Genomic DNA, 12192 nt, shown 5'->3' with positions numbered 1-12192 from the left:
TGTTATTGAGTTGTTGTTATGCATAGGTTAGTGGAAATGAATATTGAAGTTGTGAGTATATATTTTTTCCAACTGGAAACATGCTTGTAATTGAACCGAGGGAAACACAAAAGACAGTGAATGTTGTTTCACTTTTTCACCTGTATTCATCACTTACTTTTGTTTCACTTTTTCACCTGTAAGTACATATTTTGTTTTATGAGGTATTCATCACCTGTATTCATCACTTACTTTTTGCAGTGGACCTCCGGATTGAATTTTTGTGACTTGTTTATAGTGGATGAAAGAGTCAGAAAGAATTCAGGCATTGTTGTTAGTGGATGAAAGAGTCAGAAAGACTTTCCGAGTGCAAAAGAGTCAGAAAGAATTCAGGCAGGAGTCTATTCACAAAATTAAAACCTGAGAGGTGGTTAGTAAGGTCCATCAGTACAATGAGGTTCTCACAAGATTTGATAGGTCTTAATACATAAAATGCACCTTTTACCCCCTGTAAATAAAATGCACAATCAGCATCGAGACACAACCTGTAAATAAAATGCACCTTTTACCCCCTGTAAATAAAACCTGCAGCTACAAGACACAACCTGCAGCTACGAGACAAAATCAGCATCCACAAAATTATTTGCACCTTAAACGTACTGTTACCCATCAACAAAACAGAATCAGTCTTAACACAATCAGTCTTAATACATAAAATATAGTAATGAGAGGTCTTGTACAAAATGCGCATCACTTGAATCAGTTCTGCTCATGGATTGCTTGAGGGGCCAAGTTAGAGTTGTGGATGAACCTGAGCTGATTGTGCTCTTTCCTGTGTTAGTGGTAGCGCTGTAAGAGAAACACATCCACAATCAAATAAATCATTTGTTAACAGTTAAAAACAGAGTAAATAAAGCGCTGTTAAAGATTGATACACAAAAATGCAAGCAATCATACGTACATTAATAATGAGATATGACTTTGTGAACAAACCAACACATCCAGCACCCGTGCATATGTTTAGCTGCAAATTATATGACAAATTAATCATGAGATATGACTTTGTGCTATCAAGTTTCATAAACTTATATAGGGCTAAAACTGAATAGAAACGAAAATGGTACCTTTGCAAGTTAACTTTATAGCTAGTTCTATAATGCCCGAGTTCACCACATCTGCTACATATGCGTTTCTTCCTTTCTTTCTTTTCTTGTGCCTGTTCTAAACCTGACTGGATTCTAGTAGCATTGCGTGGACGACCTTTAGTCCTTGCAGGTCTATCAGGATCACGAACTGTTATCTGAGGAATGTTCTCTATTGTATGTGAAATGGGTGCGGAAGGTTGAGGAATATCCATCATTTGATCTTGAGTTTCTCCAACTTCTTCTTCAAGTGATTCCATGAAATTTGTTAGCACATCATCAAGTTGTTGCAGCTTCTCTTCTGAATCAAATGCAAGCTCGAGCACATTATTGAATTTCGCTCTTAAAGCCCAAGATTTCAATAAATTAATCTTCTCTTCACACCTGGTGATGTTTCTTCCAAATACGATGTTGCCAACCCCAATGTTACGATGCCTTGCATGTATGGTCCAACGGTGTAGGATGTACTAGTTGGGTAATGAATCCATTTGCCTAGCAATCATTAGCGATAATATATGTCTACATACAACACCATTAGTTTCAAACAAAGCACAAGTGCAACAGAACTGCATCTGACTGGATTGTTCATAAGTAACCACCTCCCATTTTCCTCTATCTGTAAACTTACAGACCTTGTATTCAACAATGTCCCCATCTTTTCTCAATTCTTCATAGAACTTTGTACCAAATCCTTTGAATTCAGTATGGAACACATCAAACATATTGCGTGTATACATTTCTCCAGCTTGGACCTCAATTGGATGTCCAAGGAGCATGACCGGCTTTGTGTTCAGACTCTTAAAATCTTCATGGGCTTCACTTAAGCGACGATGAGTTACTGCTTTTTCATATTGTGTCACAAACTCGTGTAATTGAGTCTGTGAGTTAACATACCCATAAAAAAATGCATTAATACTTTTACTCCTTTGGCTCGATCTCATTCCAGTAAAAAAGGTGTCCTCAGATAACACGACACCCAGTGTTCTCTGCATTTGTGAACTGTTTGCAACCATCCCTCCCCTTCTTCATTTATATCAAACTTCGCTTTCATCTCAACCCAATATCCTTCACATTGTTCAATTGAAGAACTATTGCACCACAAGCCCCAATACCTCTAAAACTGTTCACCATAACGAGATACCAAAGTAGGCAAATGATTAATAATATGCTTTTGCATGTGCCAATAGCAATAACGATCTCTTGTCGTTGGAAACACTAAGTGAATAGCATTACACATTGCTCTATCCTGATCTGTTATAATAGCACATGGTTCAATGTCATGCATGCATTTCAGCCATTCTTCAAATAACCAAACAAAGGTATCTTCCTGTTCATCGGCTAATAATGCATGGTTTTCAAGTTTATATAAATACAAATTTGTGAAAATAATGAGTTATTTGTTTATGGACTTAACAATCATTCTATACATATTTTATTAAGTCTATATAATCATTTTATAAAGTTTCAAAACATGGTTTAGTCAAAATGACAAAACAAGTGTTGTTCATTTTCATGTTTTAGACTATTTTGAAAAATAAAGAGATTTCTCATTTGAGAAGTGCTTTTTGAAAACCAGTTTTTGTAACATGTGTATTATTATGTCTAAAATCATTTTCCAAAGTTTCATAAATTTTTGAATTTATTTGCTATTTTTTAAAGGCACTTCAAAAATCAGTTTTATTATTCAAATTAGGCTGATACACTGTTATCAGTCGACTGATGAATGTGTTCAGTCGACTGAAGAAATCGCCTGGAATAACAAAAACTTTCTGTTTTGTTTCAGTCGACTGATGATGTGTTTCTGGCCTGTAACGGTCAGCTCATCAGTCGTCTGATGAACAATATCAGTCGACTGACGGCATCATAATGGCTAGTTTTCCAGAATTTTCAGTTTCTGTTATTTTGTCTTTTTGTGATGTTTTCTCTTGGTTTTTGGGGTTGTTTCATGAGCCTATATATACCCCTTGCCCTCTAACATTCTGAGGTAATCAAGAAGTGTTTAAAACAAGTTTTATAAGGGTTTAAAATTTGTTTAAGTTTGTTTTAGTGTTTGTTTGGTTTCTGAAGAAGTTTTCATAAGTGGAGGAGATCATCTTTATTTTTTGAGCTTCAATCTCCATCTCTCCATCTTGATTTTTAGAGAAGAATTTCTAAACTCTTTTCTAGCTATTTATTTATTTTGATTATAATTTCTATTTACTAGAATTACATTGAGTTTAGTTTTGATTTATCTCTTTGTTACACACACTCACATTGAGCTTTTAGTATTTTCATACATAGTATATTTGGGGATGTGAGTTTCTAACATTGAGTCGAGCTTAATTGAGTTCTCACCTTATTTAGAGAACAATCATTTATTATTGAGCCTAATTGTAAGGTCACATTGTATTGCACAAATACACCAAGAGGAGTGTAGAGATGAGAGATGTGGTAATACCTAGAGGTAGGTTGTAATTCCTAACACTTGAGGGAGACACGTGAGAGGCCAACACTTGAGGTGGGATTTGTGTAGTTATATTGTCAGATTGTAAACGCTGATCGGTGAACGTTGAAAATCGATATTGTGTGGTGTAAATGTTTTCAGGTGATCGTTAAAAACCCGGTGTGATAGTGGATTTCTCCTCGAGAGTGGGGAGCAGAGACGTAGGATGGAAGGTCCGAACTCCGTGTTCATCTTTGTGTGTTTGTGATTGCCTTGGCGTCTTACTTATGCTTATTGTTCATTTCATTCTTGTCGCTATTGTCAATTGTCCTTTGCTTATATTGTCCACTATCTTGTTTATATTGCTTTGTGTTTATACCACCCTTAGTTTCATATCCTTGCATATTAAGAGTTGCATATCTAATTTGCTAGGATATTTGTTAATTAATTTTAATAGGTATTAAAATTAGCATAAACCATGTTCACCCATCTCTAGGGTTCTTTCCTAATGGCATTAGGGTGTTTTCAACACCTCACCTTCAAAATTGGGAAAGCAACGATAGATGTGATAATTAGTATCCCTCGACAAAATCTAACGGATCCTAACCATGTAAGTCCCTTCCCACTTTGTTGAATCCAGCTGTTGTACAAGGGGAATGAATAAGTCGCCTTGGGAAGAGGCTGCACTCATCAGTGAGGGACAATGGGACACGTACCATGCTATTAAGTAAGTATAAGGCATTGGCACTCGAGGATTTCAAGTTTTAAAAGTCTTGTCGTCATCGAACTCCACCTCCGTAACTTGAAAAAAATCCAGGGCTAGTTCCTACAACCCGTTCTGTAAACAGTGCACCATGGCTGAAAGAAGGTTCAGTGGCTTTCCATGCACCAAAAGAACGGCCAGGTAAATCACCTCCACAACAAGAGCATCAATCGGCCTCGTGGGGACAACACACCGCTTTAGCCATAACATAAGAAATCCTGTCAACAGTGTCGTATCTGAAATAAGGATCTGAGCTTGATAATGGAAACTTTCAAACTTTGTGTAAGTAGGAAAAATGTCCTCTTTGGCTTCATTTGTATAATAAGAGGTGGCAGCATCAATCCAGGCCTGGATCTCCTCCGGAGTACTCACAATTAATCTGGTCATGGGGGCTCCCTGTTAGGTCAAATTCTGGAACAAGTACTCCACCCAAGATACTTGTTTTACACCACCTCCCTGAGCTCTTGTCTGTTGGTACAGATATGGAAGTGGCATGTGACTTCCCAGAGAGTTGAATAAACTTCAGGGCTAGTTTTTCTCAAAATTTTGAGTTCTGCTGATCCCGGAATAAACTCTTCGTAGGGTAAATCCCCAAAAGGTAGACCTGAGATGTCATACATCTCATGAAGAGCAAAACCCAACACCCCTACAAGCGTAAAGAAAGTGCAAGACTCAGGGTTGTATCGCTCCAAGATAGAAAAGAAGTGATAGTGGTTCTGGATAATCTTGTATTTGGTGGCCATCACCGTAATCTTCAGGCCAGCTTGGGTAAGGGGTGTATCCAACTCCTCCAAAATAAACTTGGTCATTCAGATCCACCATCCCGTTATCGAAGAATGCACCCAACCAGGAGATTTGAATACTTGGGCAAGAAACTCCCCTTTCACCGCCATGAATCTCTTAACAAAAGTATTGGCCGAGCTGGCTACTTCACCAACTGGGTATTCTTTAGTAAACAAGTGTGGTATTAAGGCTGTCACTTGTCTGTTACAACCTACTGTATGAACGCCCTGAAAAGTTGAGGCTCCAATGGCAACTCCGTCTTGTTTCTTGACAAGGTCCCAATCCATACACCTTGGAATGGAAGCGCATTGGAAATACGATATCGGGTACATCCTCTCCATATTGGGCAAGAAGAGGTGACGGTCCCTAACTTCATCAACCACTTTTAATCCCCATCATAAGCAACACCCGCTTCGAAATCGACAAAGTCCCCGAAGAGGAATGCTGGTTTGACAAACGGTTACGACTTAGACTTTCAAATCTGACATCTGTGACAAATGTCCGAAGGGTCCCAGAAGAAGCCTGAGTGATCGCTTCAACATGGTCCTCATTAGTAATACAAAAAACCAGGGAGCTCTTGACGCAGATTGAAGGTCATGTTTAGGTCTACGTCACCTTCATGGCCAAAAAGATGGCGGAAAGGGAGAGGCTCATTAGTTTAACGCACTGCAAATGAAAAGAGCAATCACTTAGTACAAAAGCAGAATCAAATAGGCCTAACTCAAACATAGAGGTCAAACCCTATGTTGGCAAACTCAAATACAGAGGTCAAACACTGCATTGGCAAATTCAAACATAGAGGTCGAAACCCCCACGCTTTGAACTCCAAACGATAGAGTCCCACCTTTACGTTATGCCATTAAAACGAGTTTTCTCGTTAATTCAAAGTTCAGAACTTGTCGTAGCAAGTTTTACGACCACGAAGACCACACTTACCACCGACTAAAGGAAACTGAGGCGGCGACACGCCTGCCTGGGTCACAGCACTACCGACGAACGAAGCCGACAGTGAACCCTAAGCTGCGGCGACATTGGGCTTGGTGGGTCAAGAGACGGTCTTCTTCTTAGGTGCTATTGATGTCACTTAATGAGGAAGATAAGTAGTATTCGTCGATGATAAAAACAAAATTCTTTGTTGAACAATTCGGAGAAGAATGGAGAAGAGTCGAATGACTCTTGATTTGACCTCAACAGTCGATTTATAGATAGCTGTGAGCTGTCAAATCAAGACGAGATTCTAGGCCAGAATCCTACCAAATATGACCTCTGCGTTTGTGTTAGAGTTGGTTGAACTTCTGAATGTAGAGTTCACCCCGCGTCTCAATGCTCAAGCACAAAGTCCACTAGTGCATTTTAACACCACAAGATGAACATTTCGACGACCAGTGCTACGACACAGTTTCAAATAAATAAAGAGAAGCTAACAATGGCCATCAAGGTGATGAAAGCTGAGAAGAAACTAGCTTATGACAAGAAACTGTGCAGCCTCTTGGATGAGTACAGACAGGCTATAGTCAATAATGCTGAAATTATCAAGCTCGATCCTTCACGTGACTCATTCTTTCAAATGGTTTAACATTCCAACCAAAATTAATAAGAATCTTGTTGAAATCATTGCCCCAGTTGAGATGATCAAGAAAGGAGACAAAGTGGGTTCCTCTGTGGTTACCCTCCTTGCCAAACTCGGGATGAGGTCCTTCTCATACGGGCTTGTGGTTCTCTCTATCTGTGATAATGGATCTGTCTGTCTTCATCCCAGAGGTGCTCAACCTCATTGACGATGGTCTCATTGACAAGTTTGCAGCTGGTGTTTCTATGATTGCTTTGCTGTCCTTGGCTCTCTCCTACCCAACTCTTGTAGCGACGCCTCACATGTTCATTGATGCCTATAAGAGTGTCCTTGATGTTACTATCGACACTGAATACACCTTCATACAAATTGAAGGAGTATCTCAAGGATCCAAGAAAATTTGCTGTTACTTTGGCTTCTGTAGCATCGGCTGTGAATGTTGTTATTCATGCTACCGAAAAAAGGGAAAAGTTAATCCTACTACCTTGACTACTTCTACAAGCTAATAGAGAGTATGAGGTGATCAGGATTACCTTGACTACTTCTACATGCTAATAGAGAGTATGTTGTCATCAAGACACGAAAGTTATCTTGTTTGGTTTAAGGTGATCAGGATTACCTTGACTACTTCTACATGCTAATAGATAGTATGAGGTTAATAGTTACGAAAAGAGATTGCAAGGAATCACCAATACAGGAAGAAAAATTACGACGTACAACAAATTTCTACTACCAAGTTCATAATGTCTCCGAAACAGACAAAGTGAACAATCAGCCATGCAATGATAACTTGAGCTTTAGCTTGTTTGATTAAGATCATTATCATCAAGGCACAAAAGCTATGTTGTTTGGTTTAAGGAAGCAAAATTGTAACATTTCGACAACTAGGTTCGCAATATCTTCTAATCAGATGGAGTGAACAATCATTTAATAAACTTTGGAATCCAAAATATTCTAAAAATTCGTCCCAGTCAACCGCGAATTTTTAAAAACTTTGGAGGGGGTTCTGTAAGCTGTCTAAAAATCACAATAGATAGCTGATATCTATCAAACTTCAATCAACATCTCAATAATGAAAGTTACAATTAGACGACTTTCATGCTGATAAAACAAAAGCTGTAATTGGAGGATTTTCACATAGATCGAGAAAGGTTACAATTCAACGATCTTCACGATGACTGATGAAAGCTCTGATTCAACAACCTTCACAATCAACCGTGAGAGTTACAACCTGATGACTCTCACAACCCAAATAGCTAAAGTAAAGATTACAAAGTAACGAGCTTTACAAACGCTCCAATAGAAGAGGTTACAAGTCAACAACCGCTTCTAAACACAGAGTTCACCTCTGCGTTCAATTTTTAAAACACAGGCGGCCCCTGCTTTTTTAATTTTTAGTAGAAGCCCAACTCTTCGTCTCAAGCCTAAGACATAGAGTTAGGGCCCAAAACGCCGACGTAGGCATTTGACTCATTCAAACATGAGCTGAACGGTTTTAGAATCGTTTTTCTCACGATTTGAGGGAATCTCGTCCACTTAGGAGTAGATTAAGGGGTTAGTTACATCCCTTATCTTCCTATAAAAACCTCAACAAACTCAATGGAGAAGAGGTTGGAAAATTAGGTTTTTGGTATCATCTAAAAGGATCGGCACTTCGGCATAAGGGTCCAGAGTTTGGTTTTCGGATCAAATCATCAGGAGATCGGCTAGAGAGAACTTCTTAGCAACAAAGAGATCTTGAGGCATTCTTCAGCAGCAGCAAATTCACTTAGCTATTAACCGAATTTTTAGTTCAAACAACTCTTTTCACAGAGTTCAAAACTCACTCTGAGTTCATAAACTCGTTAAGAGTTCTTTTCTTCCCACGCAAGTTTATTATTCCAATAAAGGAAGACATTCAGATCGTCAACGGAGAGCAAACTCGATGCGAGCATTCAATGAAAGTACTCCATCGCCACCGTAAATAACCCAGAATTAAACAAAGGGGAGGATTTATATTGATCCTCTTCTCTTTTGTAATCGGAAATTCAAATTAGAGATCGAGAGAGTTGTAAATATTCTTTTTCTAAGCAGTTAGAGGGAATAAATCAAATTCAATTCTTTCAATTGTCTTCTTACAAATTTTCCAAGACTCTCACATTTCAAAGAGTTAAAACAAAGATTACAAAACGATGATCTTTGTGATGCTCTAACAGAAGAGATTACAAGTCAACGATCTTTTCAGTTCAAGATGCTGAACTCATCTCTGCATCCAAGAAATAAAATGCAAATGGCCACGTTCCAGAGTCAAAGCAATGCAACCACTGTGTAATCAACTGCTAATGCAGCCCATATTCAGCTGCAAATGCAGCTTACATTCAGCTGCTAACACAGCTTCCAGTATTATCAACCGCAGACGCAGCTCAAATCCACTTGTTAACGCAGCTTCTAAACGCTACGTTCAAACGCAGCTCAGAACATAATTCTTGCATTTGAATCATTCAAACACGAGCTGAACGGTTTTTAAAACCATTTCCCCACGATCTGAGGGATTTTGGTCCCACTTAGGAGCGGATTAAGGGGTCGGTTACACCCCTTAATCCCCTATAAATAACTAAAAAAGCAATGGAGTTCGGATCCTTTTGATTTTTGAACACTTTTGGCAGATCTAGAGATCAGCATTCACTCAAGGAGATCTGAGCATCCATTCTTCAGCAACCGAGAGCATTCTTCAGCAACAATGAGCTTCAGTACTTAGCTTAAAACCAATTTTCGGTTCAAATTAACCCTTTTACAGAGTTTAAACTCACACTAATTTATTAAACTTGTTAAGAGTTATTTTCAAACTTATCACGCAAGTTTGTCTACGGCTTCGAGTCAAAAGGTAAAGATAACGTTCCACGAGGTGAAGCATTCAAATTGTCATTGAAAAGCAAGCTTGACACAAACATCGAGGGAGACATTCCATCAACATCAAGAAGAATCCAGTTTTAAACAAGAGAAAGAATCTTCGTCAATCTTTCTCTTTTTTGTAAATCGAGAATCCGATACAAGAAGATTGTAATCTATTTTTCTGAGTTATTAGAGAAAGATTGCATTAAGGGAATTTTAACTTATTCTTTTTCTAAGTTTGTCAGAGAGAATAATACAAATTTATTTTCTCAATTTCTTCTTTCAATTTTCCCACCAAACAAAACCGTAAAGCCTAATTTTTGCCCAATTATGCTTAATTCGTTCAGTTTTTCCCAGATCGTGGAGGCAAGAGGGTCATCGATTTCTTTTAGGGTTATCAAGTGCTTTTATCATCACTGCTCGCTACGTTTTTAGTAATTATTCCATAACTTACCTTTGTCTTCAATCATCCTAATTTGACTTTTAGAATTGGTGGCTTCATTTTCTGTAATTTATTTACTATAGAAAGATGGATAAATTTGAAATGATTTGCATCAACTATAGCATGAGCATCCCATTCCAATCAAACAAACAGTCTTCTTTTGTAATCTATACTTGTTGGGTTGCTATCAATATTTATAATAACTAGTATAATGCATGTGCAAAGTCCGTGAATGTACACATTTTAATTTTTAAAATTTTATTAAATAGCAAAATTATTTGTTAAAAAATAAAATTGTATAATAAGATTGCTTAAAAAGAAATATATTAATTAATTAATTATCGTGTTGTTATTATAACTAAATGTTTTTCTTATAATGATCGCTCAGTGTTAACCTATTTTTAAATAAGTCTTTAAATCCAAAAATTTTCTTAAATAAAATTGTCGATTCTATAAGTTCTATTAAATATGTCTCTACAATTTGAAAGTTATTAAATTAATTATAAATTAACTAAGTTATATTAATCTTGCTAGCTTTTTTTGACGCTTCCTAGATAGTTACGCTTAATACCTGCAACGTATTGTAAGAGTTACTCTCATTAGTTATTTAATAGGTAAATTACACTAAACCCTTAAGAACTTTCAGCCTATATAAACTTTTAAAATTATACTAAATCTCTAATGACTTTTCTATTTCAAAGAAGACCCCCAATAACTTTCTAAAATTTTCAAATAACCTCCATAAATTAGAACCAGAAAATAACATAAAAAGGTATTTTCAAAATTATTGAGGGTTTGGTGTAATTTATCTAAAAGATATTGAGGCTTTTCTACAAAAGCTATTAGGAGTTTAGTGTAATTTCGAAAGTTTATAGGGTATATTCACTACAAAATGTTAAAAGTTCATGGGGGTTTATTGTAATTTACCTTATTTAATATTATGGCTTTTAGTTCAAGTAATACTATAAAAACAATTATATTGTCTATATACTATAAAATATTTATCTAATGTTTATAATTATACTCTTAATAAATTTAGTACTAAAATAGTATATAAACTTTTATTATACTACTATTAACAATTAATAGTACCATTACTAATATTAACTTTTTTTGTAAAAAAGTTAGTTTTTAATCACTACCAAGTATAGATTATTCAGTATCAGGTAATAATCTTTGAGAAAATACTCTAAAAATAATATTAAATTATTAATTTAATTTATTTAAAAATATACACTACCAAATAATGGGTCTACGGGGACGGTTTATAACCGTCCCGCTAGACAATACAACCGTCCTCATAGGCCTAAGGGAACGGTTACTCATCCGATGCCTTTGTCGCCGTAGCGCTTGGTCTAAGGGGACGGTTCATGATCCAAGTAGCACGGTTCTTGAACTGTTCCCGTTTATAACATTTGGGGACGGTTTACCTATGGGGACGGTTAATATTTTTGCAGATGGTGACGGTTATTTGGCAACGGGAACGGTTTTAATTTTAAGCTACCGTGACGCTTACACACCAAGGGGACGGTTTCGAGCTTGACCTAGGAGGATGGTTATATTGTCTATGGGAACGGTTTTGTTTGTGATCTACGGGGACGGTTTTTATACCAAAGAAGACGGTTAGCTATGAGGACGGTTTTTAGCAATGAGGACGGTTTTCAGATGTAAATATATGGGACAGATATATAGCAATGGGGACGGTTTTCAATTTGACCGTGCAAAAGCAAATCATCCAGATATATCACACATTTTTTTGACCAGCGGTTTCAAAATTAAAAAAGAACAAAACAAAATGAAAACTCCATGATTTATACTTGCTCATGTCACAAACAAAGAAATAAAACTCCAAATTTTGCAAGCAAATTAACAACCAAACATAAGGAACAATTTATTAGATCATTACAATGACTTTAGTACAAGTTTTTTCTTTTGTCCAAAGTACATGACTAAAATTCCTCTTTCATTAAAACAAAAAGCGTCTTCTGTTTAACTAAAAGGTCTCCATTGGTATACATAATTTGTAAATTGTCAGGATAAAGTTAATCCCACAGCAGGTGATTTTAAATTACTCTGATCTTCAATGTGTTCCTCATCATACTCTTGATTATGGAGTTTGAACTCTGCCACAGAGTTTTTGCAACTCTTTAACCAATTCTTCTGTCGGATACTGCAACAAAATCAACCCTCAGTACCTCATCAACACTTTAAAACATGTAT

At 36.8% G+C, this 12192-nt stretch overlaps 1 protein-coding gene and 1 pseudogene across 1 annotated transcript; one reads left to right on the top strand and one right to left on the bottom strand.

Annotated features, from left to right (window-relative positions):
• LOC109847002 (protein FAR1-RELATED SEQUENCE 5-like) lies at positions 1000-2134 on the bottom strand. Its single transcript, XM_020416242.1, has 3 exons — positions 1614-2134; positions 1104-1505; positions 1000-1003 (listed from the first exon to the last, which is right to left on the bottom strand). The coding sequence occupies exons 1-3, from the start codon at positions 2132-2134 to the stop codon at positions 1000-1002; spliced, it is 927 nt and encodes a 308-aa protein (XP_020271831.1).
• Positions 6516-7148, top strand: LOC109847001 (annotated as a pseudogene).

The sequence above is a fragment of the Asparagus officinalis genome, chromosome 7 (genome assembly GCF_001876935.1).
Source record: "Asparagus officinalis chromosome 7, Aspof.V1, whole genome shotgun sequence".
NCBI classification, from domain to species: domain Eukaryota; kingdom Viridiplantae; phylum Streptophyta; class Magnoliopsida; order Asparagales; family Asparagaceae; genus Asparagus; species Asparagus officinalis.
This window is presented reverse-complemented; position numbering and strand designations above follow the sequence as displayed.

Bases quoted from the DNA above. Each gene is read 5' to 3' on its own strand.
- LOC109847002 (XM_020416242.1), bottom strand. From the start codon at position 2,134: ATGGTTGCAAACAGTTCACAAATGCAGAGAACACTGGGTGTCGTGTTA. The intron at 1,506-1,613 runs GCAAATGGATTC...AAACATCACCAG, and splicing joins TTATCGCTAATGATTGCTAG to GTGTGAAGAGAAGATTAATT.